General features: G+C 44.4%; 1 protein-coding gene across 1 annotated transcript in view; it reads right to left on the bottom strand.

Annotated features, from left to right (window-relative positions):
- Positions 1 to 12,003, bottom strand: part of naalad2 (N-acetylated alpha-linked acidic dipeptidase 2) — a 241,323-nt gene extending 229,320 nt beyond the window's left edge. The window contains exons 1-2 of the mRNA XM_078545757.1: positions 11,782 to 12,003; positions 11,366 to 11,471 (exon numbers count right to left, since the gene is read on the bottom strand). Of these exons, the coding sequence (XP_078401883.1) occupies positions 11,366 to 11,471; positions 11,782 to 11,863 (188 nt within the window). The 5' untranslated portion in view covers positions 11,864 to 12,003. The remainder of the gene's footprint in view (positions 1 to 11,365; positions 11,472 to 11,781) is intronic.
- Between the last annotated feature and the right edge of the window lie 10,624 nt (positions 12,004 to 22,627).

Genomic DNA, 22,627 nt, shown 5'->3' with positions numbered 1-22,627 from the left:
TAGTCCTCTCGAAATAAATGCCAACATTGCATTTGCCTTCCTAACTACCGACTCAACCTGCAAGTTAACCTTAAGAGAATCCTGGACTAGGACTCCCAAGTCCCTTTGCACTCTGAATTCTCTCCCTATTTAGAAAATAGTCTATGCCTCTATTCTTCCTACCAAAGTGCATGACCTCACACTTCGCCACAGAGATAAAAACAAAAAACTGCAGATGCTGGAAACCCAAAACGAAAACAGAATTACCTGGAAAAACTCAGCAGGTCTGGCAGCATCGGCGGAAAAGAATAAAGTTGACGTTTCGAGTCCTCATGACCCTTCAACAGAACTGAGTAAAATTAGGAGAGGGGTGAAATATAAGCTGGTTTAAGGTGGGGGGGCGGGGGGAGAGAAGTAGGGGGGGTGGTGGTTTTAGGGACAAGCAAGCAGTGATAGGAGCAGATAATCAAAAGATGTCACAGACAAAAGAACAAGAGGTGTTGAAGGTAGTGATATTATCTAAGAGAATGTGCTAATTAAGAATGGATGGCAGGACACAGAAGGTACAGCTCTAGTCGGGGTGGGGTGAAATAAGACTAACAGTGCAATAAAAGGTATAAATTTAAAAATAATGGAAATAGGTGGGAAAAGAAAAATCGATATAAATTATTGGAAAAAACAAAAGGGAGGGGGAAGAAACAGAAAGGGGGTGGGGATGGAGGAGGGAGTTCAAGATCTAAAGTTGTTGAATTCAATATTCAGTCCGGAAGGCTGTAAAGTGCCTAGTCGGAAGATGAGGTGCTGTTCGTCCAGTTTGCGTTGGGCTTCACTGGAACAATGCAGCAAGCCAAGGACAGACATGTGGGCAAGTGAGCAGGGTGGAGTGTTAAAATGGCAAGCGACAGGGAGGTTTGGGTCTTTCTTGCGGACAGACCGCAGGTGTTCTGCAAAGCGGTCGCCCAGTTTGCGTTTGGTCCCTTCCCTCCCCCCCCACTTTCTAGTTTAAAGTCCTGTTGACCACCCTATTTACCCTTTTCACTAGAACATTGGTCCCAGATCGGTTCAGGTGGAGACCGTCCCAACGGTACAGATCCCTCCTGTTCCAATACTGATGCCAGTGCCCCACGAAATGGAACCCCTCTTTCCCGCACCATTCCTTTAGCCACGTGTTTACTTCCCTTATTCTCACGTCTCTATGCCAATTTGCATGTGGCTCGGGTAGTAATCCGGAGATTATAACCCTTGAGGACCTGTTCTTTAATTTAGTTCCTAGTTCCTGATAATCCCCAAACAGGTCCTCTTTCCTAGTCTTACCTATGTTATTTGTCCCGACGTGGATCACAACTGGATCCTCCCCCTCCAATATCCTTTCAAGCCGGCCAGAGGTGTCCCTCACCCTGGCACCGGGCAGGCAACATACCATGTGGGACTCTCGATCCTGCTTACAAAGGATGCTATCAATTCCCCTAACTATAGAATCCCCTACAACTACCACTTGTCTTTTTGCTCCCCCCTCTTGAATGGCCTCCTGTGCCACGGTGCTGTGGTCAGCTGGCTCATCCTCCCTACAGCCCTGTTCCTCATCCACACAGGGAGCAAGTACCTCGTACCTGTTGGACAAGGTCAAGAGCTGAGGCTCCTCTGTTCCTGAACACAGGATCCCTCTACCTGCCTCACTTGCAGTCACACCCTGCTGACCCTGACCACTGACCGGACTTGAGGTACTTAATCTACCGGGTGTGACCACCTCCTGATACAAAGCGTCCAGGTAACTCTCCCCCTCCCGGATGTGCTGCAGCGTCCGGAGCTCAGACTCCAGCTCATCAATTCTGAGCCAGAGTTCCTCCAGCAACCAACACTTGCTGCAGATGTGGTCATTGCGGCTCACAATGGGATCTGCCAGCTCCCACATCATACAGCTACAGCACATCAACTGCCCAGCCATCTCGACTTAGATAATTAATTAAATAATAACACTGACAGTCTAATGACATGTCCTTCTTCTCCCTTTTAGGGTCACCAGCAGCCTGTCCTTCTGAGGAGCCTGAAGGCCCACCCCTGAGGACCAACATGCTCAGCACGCCCCAGCATCACACCCACTCTGTCAAGCAGGCACCAGCGCAGATACCAGCACCTCAGTGGGCATAAGATCGTCATCTAGTATCTCGCTGCACATTGGTGAGGGCACTTCACACTCGTTTGAGGTGCAGGCAGAGGCAAAGAGTGCACAAGGCACTAGCAGTCGGAGGACTGCTGGGGACCAGGACAATGCTCAGTTGATAACTGATGATGGGCCTCTGGAGTTGTCCATTAGGCAGCAGATGCTGGATGTCCAGCAGGGTATGCGGGAGCGTCTGGCAGAGATACATGCGGGAATGCATGCCATGCTTGCCGTTGAGGCGAAGTCTGTGCGGAGAATAAGCACTGCGTTGACCCTCATGGCCGAGCTCAACATCTCCTCCATGGAGAGAGTGGCAACTCAAATGGAGAGGCTCCTCCAGGGGCTCAATCAGGGCTTCCTGGGGATGCACTCGGACCTGAAATCCCACACACTGACAATGGTCTCAGCTGATCATTGTCAGTGTGGGAGATATATTGGACATCCAGTATCCCAGCTAGGTGCCCATCCATCAATGCTGAGCAGGGAGGTCCAAAGCCACCTCAAGTTGGCACACAATCTGTCTGTCGTTCCTGAGAGCGTGTGTATGAGGGTGTGTGTGTGTGTGTGTGTGTGTGTGTGCACATGTGAGCGCATTGCCACGCGTGTGTGCTTGTGTGCACATGTGAGCACATTGGCGCGCGTGTGCTTGTGTCTGTGTGAGAGCGTGCGCGCACTAGGCGTGCATGTGCGAGAATGAGTGCGTCAGCACGTGCATATGCGAAAGCACATGCGCGCACGTGTGCAAGCGCATGTGCGTCTGTGCATATGTGAGCACGTGCGTGTGTGTGTGATCACATGCATGGTGTGAGTGTGTGCATAAGCGTGCGCATATGGGGAGGAATGGGAAGGACTGAGTGACTGTGGGGGGGGCATGGAGTGTGAGAGACTGTGTGTGTATATATGTATATATGGGGGGGGGGGGGGATGTGTGAGAGACTGAGTGACTGTGTGGGAGGTGTACAGTGTGTGAGATTGAGTGGCTGTGTGGGGGGGGTGGGGTGTGTGAGAGACTGAATAACTGAGTGTGTTTTGTGGCCGGAGGCATTGGGGAGGTGAGAGTCTGCATTGTACCCAGTTTCAGGTTTCTCACTCACTTTCACCACCACATGCCAACACATACACACACACACACCCACTGACAGTGGATGAGAGTGAGTGAGTGAGTGAGTGAGTGAGTGAGTGAGTGAGTGAGTGAGCGAGCACCCCGAGAATGGGAATGAGCCAGACACACTCAACCTCTGATCATTTTTATTAATTACTCTTTCTTAACTTAATTTATTGCTATGACATTGCTGTGCTTTTGTTCAGCAATTGGTTCTTTCCTTAAAACTTGAACTTTTTTTGAAGTTCAGTTTATTGTTATGCGAAACCTGAGCTTTCTGAAATTTGCCCATCGGCCCCTTGGGTGAGAAAAATATGCAAATGTGGCCCCGAGTGAAAAGGCTGGGAAAGCCCGACTTAAACGTTAAAGTTCTCTACGGAAATCAGAACAAATGGCATCAAGAAGAAAGATGAATGACTATAAACTGTTCAAAGATCAAACCAAACAGGAATATCAAACATTTCTGCTTGAACATACGCATCATCTAAGTTATATTCTTTAAGTGACAAAGGAAGATTTTGGCCAATGAAGGGACAATTTCTATGCACAAAAATAAACTACTTTGAACTTGCTATCTCAAGAAAAGAATCAAAAGTGGTTAAGTCTGGATAATGGGCTTAGAAATAAAGATACACCTGCAATTGAGTCAGAGGAAGATGGCGTAACTGTGGAATTAACTACTGGAGCATTATTTTCAAATTTAAACAACAAGGAAACTACAAATATGGAGGACAGTGGAGTTCAGAAGATGAATTCTAAAACTGATTCAAAGATAGCTTGAAACTTCACATATGGATAATAATGAGGAGTCCCACCTTACTAGCAACAAAATCAATATTCTTTTACATAAGGGGAACAAAAGACATAGCAAGAAAAACAACTTAAAATTTTAATGGAATAATGGTTCCTGGCTACTGTGTCAACAAAATCATGGTTTCAAGATGGATTGAATGGTGGACATTGGGGCAAATTGTTATCTGTATTGCATGTTAAGATAGTTGTTAAAACGTGTAGCATATTGCTGAAAGTAGGAATAAAAACACATCACGATGGTGATGGGTCCTTATTTTATCCCCTGAGGGGAGGTGTTATGAATCATGAAATTAAACAGTTTTGCATGTTTTAGGAGTCGAACTTTTAGTTTGGAAATTGAAGTTTTAAATGTAAGATAACAGAAATACCTGTTTTTGGGAGGCTGGCAAACAAGCCTAAAGTGATTGCAATTCAAAGGGCAGCTTATGTTTATTAAATAAGGCTATGTTTATTTAATAAGGCCAGTGCTGGAACTGGGAAAAGAATGAACAATGGGTGAACTCTAAGTTCCTTGAAGGTGATGAAATTTCTATATTTGTCTTCATAGGGGTTTAATAGTATGCATGCAATTTTCCCAGTTGAAAGGGCAGGTTTGAGAATTGAAGCTGATTAATAGAAATCTCCATTTGAGACATTCCAGGTGTGCCAAGTTTTTTTTTTAATTCATTCACAGGATGTGGACTTCGCTGGCTGGGCCAGCATTTATTGCCCATCCCTAGTTGCCCTTGCGAAGGTGGTGGTGAGCAGCCACCTCGAACCACTCCAGTCCATGTGGTGCAGGTACACCCACAGTGCTGTTAGGGAGGGAGTTCCAGGATTTTACTCAGTGACAGTGAAGGAACGGCAGTATATTTCCAAATCAGGATCGTGAGTAGCTTGGAGGGGAAATTCCAGGTGGTGGTTCCCATCTATCTGCTGCCCTTGTCCTTCTAGATGGTAGTGGTATTGGGTTTTGAAGGTGCTATCTAAGGAGCCTTGGTGAATTCCTGCAGTGCATCTTGTAGATGGTACACACTGCTGCAACTGAGAGTCAGTGGCGGACGGGGTGAATGTTTGTGGATGTGGTGCCAACCAAGTCCTGGATGGTGTCAAGCTTCTTGAGTGTTGTAGGAGCTGCACTCATCCAGGCAAATGGGGAGTATTCCATCACACTCCTCACTTATGTCTTGTAGATGGTGGATAGGCTTTGAGGAGTCAGGAGGTGAGTTACTCACCACAGGACTCCTAGCCTCTGACCTGCTCTTGTAGCCACATTATTTATATGGCTAGTCCAGTGCAGTTTCTAGTCAATGGTAGCCCCCAGGATGTTGATTGTGGGGGATTCAGTGATGGTAATGCCATTGAACATCAAGGGCGATGGTTGGATTTTCTCTTGTTGGAGATGGTCATTGCCTGACATGTGTGGCACAAATATTACTTGCCACTTGACAGCCCGTGCCTGGATATTGTCCAGGTCTTGCTGCATTTGGACATGAACTACTTCAGTATCTGAGGAGTCAAGAATGGTGCTGAACACTCTGCAATCATCAGCGAACATCCCCACTTCTGATCTTATGATGGAAGGTCATTGATGAAGCAGCTGAAGATGGTTGGGCATAGGACACTATCCTGAGGAACTCCTGCAGTGATGTCCTGGAGCTGAGATGACTGGTCTCCAACAACCACAACCATCTTCCTTTTTGCTAGGTATGACTCCAATCAGCGGAGAGTTTTCCCCGATTCCAGTTTTGCTAGGGCTCTTTGCTGCCACACTCGGTCAAATGCTGCCTTGATGTCAAGGGCAGTCACTCATGCCTCACCTCGGGAGTTCAGCTCTTTTGTCCATGTTTGAACCAAGGCAGTAATGAGGTCAGGAGCTGAGTGGCCCTGGTGGAACCCAAACTGAGCATCAGTGAGCAGGTTATTCCTAAGCAAGTGCCACTTGATAACACTGTTGATGACCCCCTCCATTACTTTGCTGATGATCGAGAGTAGACTGATGGGGCATTAATTGGCCGGGTTGGATTTATCCTGCTTTTTGCGTACAACTTTTTTGGGCAACTTTCCACATAGCCTGGTGGATGCCAGTGTTGTTGCTGAAGTTGCCATGGGGAGAGGTTGCAGAAAGATAGCATTTTGTTTTGGGTTTGTCTGTGTAATTTTTCACAGAAAACTGGCAGTTTACATCTGGTGCTGGAACAGCTTGGAAACAGGCAGAGAGAGAAAGCTGCCAGCAGCTGTGGACCAGAAGCAAAGGGATATCAAAAGCAAAGGTGTTTCCTGATTTTGGAGTCACTCAGCAAGAAAGCAACGGGGCCCATGTTTGAGCTGGGGTGTCCGCAGTCAGGAGGTGCTTAAGGAGAGTTGGAGGTTTGCCTAGTGGAAGGACCCCAAGAAATCTCATACATTGGCAAACAGCAGGAACACTGAGGAGATCAAAATGAATCCTGAGGGCTGTGGGGCACCTAATTTTGGTCCCAGGAGAAATTAAGGATTCCTCAAGAACCTGTAAAATATAGGGGAACTCTTGGGTGGAAATGAAAGTAAAGCAGGAAGTGGTCTGTTGAGATTTTTGGGTTTATATGTTTTGTAGACTCTTAAATTTTAAGTAAAAAAAAACAGAAAATGCTGGAAAAACTCAGCAGGTCTAGCAGCATCTGTGGAGAGAGAAACAGAGTTAACATTTCGAGTCAGTATGACCCTTCTTCTTAATTTTTAGTCTTAAGTTAGTAGTACTCACTTTGTTTAACTATTGTGTAATAAAAGATTTTTGTTTGAAATGTGAAACCTTGTGGTGACATCTGTCATTGGGAAAATGTTACAGTCTATTATAAAAGGATATAATAGTAGAGCATTTAGAAATTCGTAATATAATCAAGCAGAGTCAGCATAGCTTCATGAAGGGGAAATCAAGCCTGACAAATTTATTAGAATTCTTGGAGGAGGTAACAAGCAAGATAGATAAAGGGGAATCAGTAGATGTAATATATTTGGATTTCCAAAAAGCATTCAATAAGGTACCACACATGAGACAAGTTAATAAGACAAGAGCCCATGGTGCTGGGGGTAGTATATTACGATGGATAGAGGACAGGCTAACTAATAGAAGGCAGAGAGTTGGGATATGGGGGGGGTGTGCAATTTCAGGATGGCAACCTGTAACTCGTGGAGTGCCACAGGGAGCAGTACTGGAACCACAATTATTTACAATATATATATATTAATGACTTGGGTTAGGGAAATGAATGTACCATCGCCAAGTATGGGGATGACACAAAAATAGGTGGGTAGGCAAGTGGTGAGAATGACACAAAGAGTCTACATAGGGATATAGACAGGTTAAGTGAGTGGGCAAAAATGAGGCAGATGGAATATAATGTGGGAAAATGTGAGGTTATGCACTTTGGCAGGAAGAATAAAGGAGCTGAATATTACTTAAATGGAAAAAGACTGAAGAAAGCTGCAGCACAGAGGGATTTGGCGGTCCTTGTGCATGAATCCCAAAAAGCTAGAATACAAGTTCAGCAGGTAATAGGGAAGGCAAATGGAATGATGGCCTTTATTGCAAAGCGAATGGAGTATAAAAATAGGGAAGTCTTGCTAAAACTATGCAAGGCACTAGTTAGACCACGCCTAGAATACTGTGAACAGTTTTGGTCCCCTTATCTAAAGAAAGATATACTGGCATTGGAGGCAGTCCAGAGAAGGTTCACTAGGTTCATCCTGGGTATGGAGGAATTTTCTTATGAGGAGAGGTTGAGTAGGTTGGGCCTATACTCATTGGAGCTTAGAAGAATGAGAGGTGGCCTTGTTGAAACATGTAAGATTCTTAGGGGGCTTGGCAGGGTAGATTCTAAGAGGTTGTTTCCCCTTGTGGGTGAGTCTAGGACCAGAAGACATAATCTCAGAGTGAGGGGTCACCCATTTAAGACAGAGATAAGGAGGAATTTCATCTCACAGGGTTGTTAATCTGTGGAATTCTTTACCACTGAGGGCTGTAGAGGCTGGGTTAGGCTGAGATAGGCAGATTTTTAATCAGTAAGGGAATCAAGGGGTATGGGGAAAAGGCAGGAAAGTGGAGTTGAGGATTATCAGATTAGCCTTGATCTCATTGGATGGCAGAGCAGACTCAATGGTCCGAATGGCCTACTGATGCTCCTACATCTTATGGTAATTCTTAGTTAATAACTGAGAGTTTGAATTTCTTTTTAAAAGATAATGGTCTCCCTCGAGATTATAACAATATACAAGATAATGACACATTGAGTTGGGGTAATACATTATTATGCATAGAGGATGAAGCAATGAGTCTGGATAAATGGGGCATTTGCAAGTTGGCAGGTTGTGGCTAGTGAAGTGCCACAGGAATTAGTCCTCAGACATCAGCTATTTACAATCCATATTAATGACTTAGATGAAGCTATCTCGCATAAGGTTTTAATTTGCTGTATATACAAAAGTAGGTGAGAATGCAAACTGTGAGGAAAACACAGAGAGGCTGCAAAGAGATACAGAGAGGTTAAGTGAGTAGGCAACAAGGTGGCAGATGGAGTATAATGTAGAGAAGTGTCAGTGGGGCAACATTTAGGAGACAGTGATCATTATATCGTAAGGTTTAGGATGATGGTAGAAAAGGACAATAGACGATCCAGGGTAAGAATAATTAACTTGGGGGGGGGAGTTGGCTTCAGTGGGGCAAGAATGGACTAAGCCAGATAGACTGGAACCAAATGTTGGCGGGAAAACCTGTAGCTGAACAACGGGCTACCTTTGAAAAAGAAATGGTTCAGGCACAGTTAAGGTACATTCCCTCAAAAGGGAAAGGTAGGGCAAACAAATCCAGAGCTCCCTGGATGAAAAAGGAGACAGAAATTAAGATAAAGAAGAAAAAGTGTGCTTATGACAGGTGTCAGACAGAAAATAAAACTGAGAACCAACCAGAATACAGAAGGTTCAGAGGGGAGGTGAAAAAGCAAAGAGGAATGATGAGAAAAGACTGGCAACCAACATAAAGGGGAATCCCAAAGTCTTCTATAGGCACATAAATGGTAAAAGGGTGGTAAAAGGAGGAGTAGGGCCAATTAGAGACCTAAAAGGGGATTTACACATGGAGGCAAGGGCTGAGGTGGTAAATGAATACTTTGCATCTGTCTTTACCAAGGAAGCAGATGGCACTGAGGCCATGGTGACAGGACTCTGTCACTGGAAGGGCTCAAAATTGATCAGGAGGAAGTGTTGAATAAACTGTTAGTACCTAAAGTTGACAAGGCACTAGGACTGGATGAAATGTACCCAAGGATATTGATAGACATGAGAGTGGAAATTGCCAGGGCACTGGCCATAATCTTTCAGACTTCCCTAGACTCAGGAGAGGTGCCAGAGGACTGGAGAATTGCAAACATTACAACCTTTTTTTGAACAGCAGCTTAAGGTTAAGCCCAGCAATTACAGGCTAGCCAGTTTAACTTCAGAGGTGGGGAAACTTCTGGAAACAATTAAATCGGGATAGAATTAGTAATCGCATGGAAAAATGTGGGTTGATTAAGAGGAGCCAGCATGGATTTCTAAGGGGAAATTGTGTTTAATTTACTTGTTGGAGTTTTTTGAAGAGTTAACAGAAAGGGTTGAAGAGAGTAATGCTGTTGATGTGGTGTACATGGACTTTCAAAAGGGATTTCATACAATGCCACACAAAAGACTTGTGAGAAAAGCTACAGCTCATGGAATAAAAGGGACAGTAGCAACATGGATACAAAATTGGCTGAGTAATAGGAAACACAGATAATGGTCAACGGATATTTTTTGGGCTGGAAGAAGTTTTGTACTGGGGTCGGTATTAACATATATTAATGATCTAGATGTGCAGGGGGAAATTTCAAAGTTTGCGGATGATACAAAACTTGAAAACATTGTAAACTGTGAGGAGGATAATATAGAATTTCAAAAGAACATAGACAAGTTGGTGGAGTGGGCAGATAGGCGGCAGATGAAGTTCAATGCAGAGAAGTGTGATGTGGTGCATTGTTGTAGGAAGAACATGGAGATACAATATAAAATAAGGGGTAAAATTCTTCAGGGGGTGCAGAAGCAGAGGGACCTGTGTATATATGTGCATAGATCATTGAAGGTGGCAGGATAGGTGAAGAGAGCAGTTAATAAAGCATATAGTATCCTGAGCTTTATTAAACGGGGCATAGGGTACAAGAGCAAGGAGATAATGCCGGATTTATATAAGACACTAGTTAGACCTCAGCTGGAGTATTGTGCACAATTCTGGGCGCCACACCATAGAAAGGATATGAATGCATTGGAGACAGTGCAGAAGAGGTTTACAAAAATGGTTCCAGGGATGAGAAACTTCAGTTATAAAAATGGATTGAAGAGATTGGGGCTGTTCTTCTTGGAGAGAAGGCTAAGGGGAGATCTGATAGAGGTGTTCAAAAGGATGAGGGGGTTGAATAGAGTAGATAGGGGGAAACTGTCCCCACTCACAAAAGGATTGAAAATGAGGGGGCACAGATTTGAAGTGAAGTGATTTGCAAAAGAAGCAAATGTGATGTGAGAAAAAGCTTTTTCACACAGCAAGTGGTTCCAGTCTGGAATGCACTGCCTGGAAGTGTGGTGGGGGCAGGTTCAAGCAAGGCCTTCAAGAGGCAATTGTTTCTATTCAAATAATCACCCAATGTGCAAGGGTATGGGAAAAAGGCAAGAGAAAGGCACTAAGTCATAACGCTCATTTGGAGAGCCGGTGCAGACATGATGGGCCGAATGGCCTCCTTCTACACCATAACAATTCTGCGATTATGTGATTCTGAGGACATTGAGAATAACTCCTACTTTTCTTTCAATAGCACCACAGAAACTTTTATGTCCACTTGCGAGGGCAGAGAGGGCCTTGGTTTAACATGACATCTGAAACATGGCACTTCTGACAGCAAGACACTCCCTCTGTGCTGCACTGGACTATCAGACAAGATTATGCACTCAACGCACAGACACATTATTATATATATACCCTGAGGATTAATTCATTTTAAGTAAAAACATTGATTGAAGAAACATACTACTTCAGGGCGGCTAAACCTCTTCTTGTGCATCTTATTGATTTGCCGAGATGTCATACAAATGAAATTACTTTGCTTAAATTACGCAATATCTGAAATGTGCTTCATCATCCAGACACACTTAATCGCTCGCTATACAGAATGGATTATCCCGAGTGAGCATCAGTATTTTGCTGGCAAACAAATCGTTAGGACGAACACTTAGCGACTGGAACTAGCCAAGGGCCAGAAGAAGCAGTACACCATAAGAAGAATTGCGTCTCTTACCGCAGATATGTTCTGATATTTTCAGCTTGCATTTCATTCAGCAGTTTGTTCCCAATTCTTTGAGGTTTCATTGGGGAGATGTTCACACAGGGACGCCCAACCCATCCTTTAACAGAAAATTTCAAGTTTCAAAATCATTTGCTCGTTTATTTTGAGTCAATTCAGCCGGAGTTTCGTCAATTTAACTCCTCAGCGGTATCTAGTTTTGATTAAGAACATGCAGCTCACCCGATGCAAATGTTTCCTTGCCTAACTTGCAAGAAATGTTTCATATTTGGTGGCACTGCCGGAGTTGAATTAAACTGGGGGTGAATTAAACTCCGCTCTTTCATTTCAAATCGCTCTGCCTTTCTCGAGGGAGTTCCCGTGAAGGGAACATCAACATATTTAGCACTATTCAAGGACCCAATACTCACCGATTAGAAACCCCAATAGAAAGAAAGCTGTTATTGTCAACAAAAAGCGCGCCCACTTGCCCCAATTGGCATTCGAACTCATTTCTAGTTCGTGCTGTTTCTGATCCGCCCCTCCCGTATCTCAGACCGAAAAGTCTGAAGTGAACTTCGATTAACAGCCAGAGCAGTGAATTGCTCCCATCCACGAAAGTCCGCGAGAGTACAGGAAAGTCTGTAGTGGCTTCAAACGTTAACCCAATGGCTCACGTCTGCTTTTTTTTATGTTGCGTCCACTCAGGTAAGGAAAGTAGGATTGGTCATTTTGCCTGGTATGTACAATTTTGATCCACTCAGTGGTTTGGCTGGATTCAGCCAATGCAACCTTGGAGCTGTGTCAACACACCCCGCAGTTCAGATATTCCACAGCGCTAACGATTGTGTTTGTTTGCATCATAAATTGGTTCACCAGATTTCTGATTACTCCCTTTGGAGGTCAAGACACATTCAGCAGTTTCTCTGCAATGTGTAAGTTAATATTGTGTACTGTCGTGTAATTCAGTGCTCTCTGCGTTGTGTACTTTGATCCAGTCATTCGCACAGGCAGAACTCACATCATACTGCTTTCAGAGAATAGACGGGGCTCTTGTTCGTCCTTCGAGACGAAGATGGCCATGTTTATCATTTGGGGTGCTTTGTGGGTTACAGTTTCTAGTGGCTACATAGAGGACTAAGGCTGACTTGAGTCCAGTAGATTCTGCTATGAATAGGACAGGATTTAGAGCTGCCAACCCTCCAGTGTTGGCCTGGAGTCTCCAGGAATTGAAGATCAATCTCCAGGACACAGCTCTCTGTAAATCTAGAGGAAAACCATGGGGACATTAAAAATGTTGTCTTTTTGTCATTTTCTTTCCACATTTCTCTTTTCCCAGATATAAAAATATTGAAAATTGGGCGGGGGGGGGGGGGGAGTGGCGGGTAGGGGCATGGTAGGCTGACAGTCCAGCATCATCCAATTAGCTAATGAGTCATTTTGCTTTCAAATTGGTGTAGGAAGGCAGTGGTCACAAGGATGGATATGTTGGCCGACTAATGGCAAGGGTATGGGGGCAAGTCATGTGATAAAACCTCTAGGAATACATTTAATCTTAGATGACAACCCTAACAGGGTGGCACAGAAGATTGCATTTTGGACAAGTTGCTGGCTCAGAATTGGCTTTTCCTTGCATTTTCTCTCCGGTCTCTGGTAGGTGTAATTTTTAATTCTTTCACATGATGTGGGCATTGCTGGCTAGGCCAGCATTTGTTACCCATCCTTAAATGCACTTGAGAAGGCGGTCATGAGCCACCTTCTTGAACTACTGCAGTCCATGTGACCATAGTACATCCACGGTGCTGTTAGGGAGACGGTTCCCGGATTTTGACCCAGCGACAGTGAAGGAACGGTGATATATTTCCAAGTCAGGATGGTGAGTGACTTGAAGGGGAACTTGAAGAGAACATGGTGTTCCCATGTGTCTGCTGCCCTCATCCTTCTAGATGGTAGAGATCCCAGGTTTGAAAGGTGCTGTGCATCTTGCACATGGTACACACTGCTGCTACTGTTTGTCAGTGATGGAGGGAGATTTAAGGTGGTGGCTGGGATGTCGATCAAGTGGAATGTTTTGTCCAGGATGGTGTTGAGCTTCTTGAATGTGGTCTAACTAGTGCCTTGTATAGTTTTAGCAAGACTTCCCTATTTTGATACTCTATTCCCTTTGAAATAAAGGCCAACATTTCATTTGCCTTCCCTATTACCTGTTGAACTTGAATGCAGGCTTTTTGAGATTCATGCACGAGGATCCCCAAATCCCTTTGTGCTGCAGCTTTCTGCAGTCTGTCTCCATTTAAATAATATTCAGCTCCTCTATTCTTCCTGCCAAAGTACATAACCTCACATTTGCCCACATTATATTCCATCTGCCACTTTTTTGCTCACTCACTTAACCTGTCTATATCCCTCTGTGGACTCTGTGTCATCCTCACCACTTGCCTTCCCACCTATTTTTGTGTCATCCACGAACTTGACGATAGTACATTCACTTTCCTCATTCATGTCACTAATACATATTGTAAATAATTGTGGCCCCAGCACTGATCCCTGTGGCACTCACTAGTTACAGGTTGCCATCCTGAAAATGTCCCCTTTATCCCAACTCTCTGTCTTCTATTAGTTAGCCAATCCTCCATTCATTCTAATATACTACCCCTAACACCATGCGCTCTTATCTTATTAAGTAGCCTTATGTGTGGTACTTTATCAACTGTCTTTAGGAAATACAAATATATTACATCTACTGATTCCCCTTTATCTATCCTACTTGTTATATCCTCAAAGAATTCAAATCAATTTGTCAGGCATAAGTTCCCTTTCATGAAGCCTTGCTGACTCTGCTCGATTATATTATGCATTTCTAAATGTTCTGCTGTTATATCCTTTATAATAGACTCAAACATTTCCCAATGACAGATGTTAAGCTAACTGGCCAATAGTTACCTGTTGTTTTGTTTCCCTCCCTTTTTGAATAAGGGTGTTACATTGGCAGTTTTCCAAGCCTCTGGGACTTTTCCAGAATCTAAGGATTCTTGGATGATTACTACCAGTGCATCCACTATCTCTGTAGCTACTTCCTTTAATATCCTAGGTTGCAACCCATCAGGTCCAGGGGACTTATCAGCCTTTAGCTCCATTAGTTTCCCTCGTACTTTTTCTCTAGTGATAGTTATTGTATTTATTTCTTCTCCCCCCCTCCCTTTTGCCCCTTGATTATTTAGAATTTTTGGAATGTTATTAGTGTCTTCTACTGTGAAGACTGATGTAAAGTATTTATTCAACTCCTTTGCCATTTCCTGATTCCCCATTATTATTTCCCCAGCTCACTCTCTAAGTGGCCTATGTTCACTTTGGCCTCTCTCTTCCTTTTTTATATATTTAAAGAAGCTCTTAGTGTCTGTTTTTATATTACTTGCTAGTTTACCCTCAAAGTTTATTTTCTCCCTCTATTTTTTTTGGTCATCTTTTGTTGGTTTTTAAAACTTTCCCAGTCCTCTGGCTTACCACTAATCTTTGCCGCATTGTATGTTTTTTCTTTCAAAGTGATACTATCCTTAACTTCCTTGGTTTACCATGGTTGGTTTATCCCCTTCCGAGAGTCCTTCTTACTCGTTGTGAGTCATTTTCTTAAATGTCTGCCATGGTTCATCAACCGTCCTTGCTGTTAAACTCTTTTCCAAGTAAAGACAGTACTCCCTCCAATCCAGCAACTACCACATAGGCCAGTTGAAGAGGAGAAATTACAATCCCCGATCACACAGCGACCACAGAGACTCAGGCTTCCTTTCACCAGTTTTATTCAAGCATATGCAAGGGTGCCGCAATCATTCCTAAGACTGACCCAGCTCCCAGATTGATTACATTTCACTACTTTTATACTTTTTCTTATCACAATACAATTGAGTACATTTGAATACATCCAATCGGTAACCGACACACAGGTACCATGTTAAAATTATCCTATTGAGTACATAAACATGTGATTTTGCTAACCAATTATTCTAAAGGGTGTATACATAATTGTATTACCCAATCAAAATTAAAACATGTACACAAAGACCTTTCTACATCTTCTGATCCAAGATCATTTCTGGTTATCATACTTATTCCATCTCATACTAACAAAACTATCTCACCACCTTTTCCTTCCTGCTTGTCCTTTCAAAAAGTCACATACCCTGAATATTTAGTTCCAAGCTTTGATCTCCTTGTAACCATGCCTTCGTAATGGCTATAAGATCAAACCCATTAAAGTTTATTTGTGCTGTTAATTCATTTATTTTTTTCTGAATACTACGTGCATTTAAGTAAAGAGCCATTGATTTTGTCTTTTTACCATTTTTTCCCCTTTTGACCCTATTTGCTACTTTTTATTAATGTTTGTACATTCTGTCCCATGCTGTCACACTCTGGGTATCATTACCTAAATAGCTGCCCTGCAAGGCTGCCATATCCTTTTGCTTTGTAAGTCTACATATCCTCTCTCCAGAACCCTCCCCCCTATTTATTTTTAAGCCTTCTCTACAGCCCTAGTTATTCGATTCGCCAGGACACTGGTCCCAGCACAATTCAAGTGAAGCCCATCCCACCAGAACAGCTCCCTTCTACCCGAGTACTGATGCCAGTGCCCTGTGAATTGAAACCCATTCCTCCCACACCAATCCTTGAGCCGCGCATTTAACTCCTTGGGCGGGATTTTACCGTTGGCAAGCAGGGGTGGGGCCCGCTCGCCACCACGTAAAATGACACGGGATGATGTCAGGCGTAATTCCCGATGTCACCCCGCCCTATTTAAATTTTCAGGAACGTGGGGGTGCCGCAAAATCAGCTGCTCGCCCACCGACCTGTCAATGGCCAATTGAGGCCATTGACAGATCAATTAAAGTAATTAGTGGACCTGCCTGTCCAACCTTAAGGTTGGTGGGCAGACCAGGAGCCCCCGCAGGAAGTAGAAAAAACATGAAACCTCATCCACAGGCGGGATGAGGTTTCATGTAGGGTTTTACAAATTTTAATGAAGTTTTGTTGGAAATTATGAACATGTCCCAACTCATGTGACATTGTCACATGAGGGAACATGTAAGGGAATTTTTTTAATCTATTTTTAATATTTTTGCACGTAGAGCCAATCTCCCTGAGGCTGCACTTAGCCTCAGGGAAATAAGTGCGCTCTTACGTGAGCATGCACGAAAGAGCGCATTCTCGAATTTAGGTATTCCCCCCCCCCCCCACCGCCCGCACAGGGAGCACATAACGCTTCCCTGCGGACGTCACGCTGGGCAAGCCTTAATTGGCCCGCCCACGTAAAATGGCGCCCCGCCTCCTATCGGGGGCGCCGATCAAAAGTGCGCCCGCCCATCAACTTCCCCCCCAATGGGGGGGAAATTCATCCCCTTGACTTTAGTTACCATATGCCAGTTTGCCCATGACTCAGATAGTAATCTTGAGATCATTACGTTGGAGGTTCTGTTTTTTTAATTTAGCTCCTAACTGTTCAAATTTATTCAGCAGAACCTCCTTTCTAGTCATATTAATGTCGTTGGTACCAATGTTGACAACGACAACTAGATCCTTCCCCTGCCACTCCACGTTCCTCCAGCCATGAGGAGATGTCCTTAACCTTGGCACCGGCTAGGCAACACAGCCTTCGGGACTCACGCTCACAGAACAGTATCTATCCCCTAATTATACTGTCCCCTACCGCTACTACATTCCTATTTCCTACCCACTTGAATGGCTCCCTGTACCATGGTGCCGTGGTCAGTTCGCACATGTCCTGGAGTGAACGGTCCCTACAGTACCTCTTGTCCTCACTTTTCACCCCACCAGCCTCTGCATTCGAAGGATCATCCTCCGCCATTTCTTTCAACTCCAGCATGATGCCACCACCAAACACATCTTCCCTTCACCCCCACCCCCGCCAGCATTCCGTAGGGACTGATCCCTCCGGGACACCCTGGTCCACTCCTCCATCACCCAACACCTCATCCCCTTCCCACGACACCTTCCCATGAAACCACAAAAGGTGCAAAACCTGCCCCTTTACTTCCTCCCTCCTCGCCATCTAGAGGCCCACACACTCCTTCAGGTGAAGCAGTGCTCCCTCAATTTAGTCTACAGCATCCGCTGCTCCCAATGCTGTCTCCTCTACATCGGGGAGACCAAACGCAGACTGGGTGACCGCTTTGCGGAACACCTCCGGTCTGTCCACAAGCATGAGCCAGACCTTCTGGTCACTTGCCATTTCAACACACCACCCTGCTCTCATGCCCACATGTCCATCCTTGGCCTGCTGCAATGATCCAGTGAAGCTCAACGCAAACTGGAGGAACAGCACCTCATCTTCTGATTAGGCACCTTACAGCCTTCCGGACTTAACATTGAGTTCAACGACTTCAGACTATGAACTCTCTCCTCCATCCTCACCCTCTTTTTTTTAATCCCCTTCTACATCCATTTTAATTTTTATCCACTTATTTTTATCTTTATTCATTTATCCGTAGTTTTATCCCCTTTTTTTTTATCCCATTTACTATTCTTTTTTCCCCCACCACCACCCCCTCCCCCACCCCATCCCCTACAGGGCCATCTGTCACTTGTTCCATGTTAACCTTTTACACATTGCTACCCTGGTTCTGCTATAATCACATGCTGCTTTCTTATCTTATTGCCACTATTAGCACCTTTTTTAGCACTAACCACTACCATTAACACTCCCTTTGTCCTTTAGTTCATGATATTTTTGTCAATCCCTCCTTTGTCCCCACCTATCGCTGGCCTTTTGTCCAGCTCCACCTACCCCACCCCCCTTAATCAGTATAAATTGCATCAAATTTCCACTGCTCTTCAGCTCTGAAGAAGGGTCATACGGACTCGAAACATTAACTTTGTTTTCCACTCTCCACAGATGCTATCAGACCTGCTGAGTTTTTCCAACATTTTCTGTCTTTCTTACAATCTTTGTTGTGTAATATTTGGGTACTATTGGAGAAAATATCTATCCAAGGTTAACAGCACCCACCGTTAAAGTCATGCTCATTTCCCACTAATGCAGATTTTTTGCAGATCCATAGGAGCAAAAATAATTTTCTGAAAGTAAATTGATCAATTCAAAGTGAACAAAGTACAGTCCTGATATTGCGCAAAATCATTTTGCTTTACTTAGATTTGACAAAGAATATGGTTAAAAGTTGTTTGAATATTTTCATGGTGACAGCGGTAACATTGAGTAAGATGATTTATGGTTACACCATGTAAAATCTGCTCTGTAAAGATCAGTTGCTACCTTACTCAAGAATATGGATGTTTACTACAGTACGTACCATTAGCTGGAAAGCCTGGGGTTAGAGGGTCACCAGCTCCATTCAGGTTTAAAATGTTTCCACATTGGACTCCACTTCCAGGGAGATTCCAGCCTTCTGGGTACGGGTGCACTCCTGGTGCACAATAATCAGCAGGATCTGAGAAAAAGATGAGTCCTTTAGCACCTGCATTCAGTGCATTCTTAACCTAGTGAACAGGAAGAAAGATATAATTAAGCCAAACTGAAAATACAAGTTACATTTTAAAAAATGCTTTATCTGTACAAGGACAGAAACAGTTGAGACACATTTACACAAAGGAAATAATCGACAAAGTTATTCTCACTGTCATGCGGAGGTTTGTTAAATGTCCCAATATTCATGTCATTCAATATTGGGGCAGGGTTTGGGAATTGTTCCACCACCTACCCTATCTGATCAGAATGGATTTGAAAACAGAAGGGGAACTAGTTGTAGCAGAACCACATCTAAACTCCAAATAGGACAGCAACCACACTGGAAAATCAAATGTGAGTCAATATTCTTAGAACATCCTGGAATCTCTTGCTCCAGATATTCACTAATTCTGCCTGGTTGGATGTCAGGATAAATTCACACACAAGCTGCTTTTTTTATATTCTTTCAAAGGATGTGGATATCGCTAGCCCAGCATTTATTGCCCATCCCTAATTGCTCTTGAGAAGGTGCTGGTGAGCCATCTTCTTGAACCGCTGCAGTCCCTGTGGTGGAGATACAGCCACAGTGCGGTTAGGAAGGGAGCTCCAGGATTTTCACCCAGCGATAGCGAAGAATCGGAGATATAATTCCCAAGTCAGGATGGTGTGTGGCTTGGAGGGGAACTTGCAGGGGGTGTTCCCCTGCACCTGCTGCATTTCCTTGTAAGTGGTCGAGGTCGCGGTTTTGGAAGGTGCTGTCAAAGGCGCCTTGAGTTGCCACAGTGCATCTTGTAGATGGTACACACTGCTGCCACTTTGCATCAGCGGTGGAGGGAGTGAATGCTTAAGGTGGTGGAGAGAGTGCCATTCAAGAGGGCTGCCTGGCCCTGGATGGTGTTAAGCTTCCTAAGTGATGTTAGAGCTGCACTCATTTAAGCAATTGGAGAAGATTCCATCATACTCTTGACTTGTGCCTTGTAGGTGGTGGACAAGGTTTGGGTACTCAGGAGATAAGTTACTTGGCACAGAGTTCCCAGCCTCTGATCTGTTCTTGTAGCCACGGTATTTAAATGGCTAGTCCAGTCCAGTTTCTGGTCAATAGTAAATCCCAGGATGTTGATAGTAGAGGATTCAGTGATGGTAATGCCATTGAATGTCAAGTTAAATTCTCTCTTGTTGGAGATGGTCATTGCCTGGCACCAGTGCAATGCGAATGTTACTTGTCACTTAACAGCCCAAGCCTGAATATTGTCCAGGTCCTGCTGCATATGGACACAGAATGTTTCAGTATCTGAAGAGTCATGGCTGGTACTGAAGATTGTGTAATCATCATTGAACATCCCCTGTTCTGACCATGTTTTTTTATTATTCAGTCATGGGACGTGGGCTTCGCTGACTGGGCCAGGATTTATTGCCCATCCCTAGTTGCCCTTGAGAAGGTGGTGGCGAACTGCCTTCTTGATCCGTTGCGGTCTATGTGGTGTAGGTACACCCACAGCACTGTTAGGAAGGGAGTTCCAGGATTTTGACACAGCAACAGTGAAGGAATGGCGATATATTTCCAAGCCAGGATGGTGAGTGACTTAGAGGGGAACTTCCAGGTGTTGGTGTTCCCAACTATCTGCTGCCCTTTTCCTTCTAGATGGTAGTGGTCGTGGGTTTGGAAGGTGCTGCCGAAGGAGCCTTGGTAAATTCCTGCAGGGTATCTTGTAGATGGTACACACTGTAACTGTAATGAGGTCAGGAGCTGAGTGACCCTGGCAGAACCCAAGCTGGGCATCAATGAGCAGGTTATTGCTAAGCAAGTGGCGTTTGATAGCACTGTTGATTACCCCTTCCATGGCTTTACTGATGATGGAGAGTAGACTAATGGTGCAGTAATTGGCCAGGTTGGATTTGCCCTGCTTTTTGTGTACAGGACATACCTGTGCAGTTTTCTAATAGCCGGATGGTTGCCAGTGTTGTAGCTGTGCTGAAACATCTTGGCTAGGGGCAAGCAAGTTTTGGAGCACAAGATTGTGCAATCATCAGCAAACATCCCCACTTCTGACCTTATGATAGAGGGAAGGTGATTCATAAATCAGCTAAAGTTGATTCGGCCTAGGACACCAACCTGAGAAACTCCTGCAGTGATTTCCTGAAACTGAGATGATTGACATCCAACAACCACAACCATCTTTCTTTGTGCCAGGTGTGACTCCAACCACTGGAGAGTTTCCCCTTGATTCCCATTGACTTCAGTTTTGCAAAAGGTCCTTAATGCCACACTCGGTCAAAAGCTGCCTTGATGCCAAGGGCAGTCACTCTCACCCCATCTCTTGAGTTCTGCTCTTTTGTCCATATTTGAATGAAGGTTGTAATGAGGTCGGGGCGGAGTAGCCCTGGCGGAACCCAAACTGAGCATTAGTGAGCACGTTACTGCTGAGTAAGTGCTGCTTGGTAGCACTATTGATGATACCTTCCACAACTTTACTGATGATCGAGAGTAGACCAAAGGAGCGGTAATTGGCCAGGTTGGATTTGTCCTGCCCCTGCCAACTACAAACTAAATTAGGTTTGTACAAAATAAAAATTTAGACTTTCTTACCCAACAACTGCACACACTCAGTCCTAGGTTAAACTGAGTTTGCTAGCTGAATTTATATGTTCCTAACACAAAAGGCCTAGCTGAGTCACTGAGTGAGGACCCAGTTTCAGCTGGTTCGTAATTAAGTTGCTCTTTCACTGGAACCCTTGAAAAACCCTGCTTAAGGCTGGCAACTACAGAATTTATTCTGTAGATTTCAGTGTAATGCCAACTACAAACTAAATTAGCTTTGTACAAAATAAATATTTAGACTTTCTTACCCAACAACTGCAAGCACCCTGGTTAACTGTCAGTCACCATCCATTCTCCATGGCAGCACCTCTACCAATCAGAGTCCACTTGCGAACAAATCAGCATTCTTCTCAAAGTATAAATTGTTGTTTTCCCGTCATATAGGTATTCTTGTGAAGTGTCCCGATGAGTGCAGGACAAAAAGCTTCAACATGTCTCTTTTTTCCGCAATACTCAAGTTCTGTACTACCAAATGACTAAATTAAATATATTTTTAAATTTATTTTATTTTAAATGCTAAAAGAAAATTAACTTTCTACTTGTATTACCTCCTTCTTGCTGCTGATCCTGGTTCCTGAACCTCCCACTTGCCCCACATCCCACTTTCTGACCCTCCTGGTCAGTGCGGACCCTTCTTCCCGCTGACCCTCTGGTTCACAGCCCCAACCGCTCCTTAACCCATCCTGATGCTGGCGACCATCTGACTTGTAGCCTCTGCTCTGACTCACCCTCTCACTGATCCTTGCTATCACTAAACCTCCCTCTCCCGCTCACCACTTACCGCTCCCTGAAACTACCTTCCCATTTACGATCCAGATCCGATCCAAATCTGGAGCTCCAAAGTTGTGAAAGTGTAGGTCCCAAGGTGCAGAAGTGCCGAGCTCGGACTGTTATAATCAATGCTGCTCCTTCTGCCTCTCATCTCCTGATTCCTCGCTCAAACCACGGGTTCAGGAGGATGAGCAGGAGATCAGGGAGTGGGAGGCTTGTTGAGATCAAGGATCATTGAGATGAATCAGGGGAGTAGCAGAGGCTGCAAGTTGAACGGTTGGTAACAAGAGAAAGGGTCAGTGAGCAGCGTAGCCTGCTCCAAAATGGTGCCAATTCGGTCATGTGGTCCTATGTCAAACGGGCAGGAAACTAAAAAACTACTGCGGATGCTGGAAATCCAAAACAAAAACAGAATTACCTGGAAAAACAG

This window comes from Cetorhinus maximus, chromosome 7, assembly GCF_964194155.1.
Source record: "Cetorhinus maximus chromosome 7, sCetMax3.hap1.1, whole genome shotgun sequence".
Taxonomy (NCBI): Eukaryota; Metazoa; Chordata; class Chondrichthyes; order Lamniformes; family Cetorhinidae; genus Cetorhinus; species Cetorhinus maximus.
This window is presented reverse-complemented; position numbering and strand designations above follow the sequence as displayed.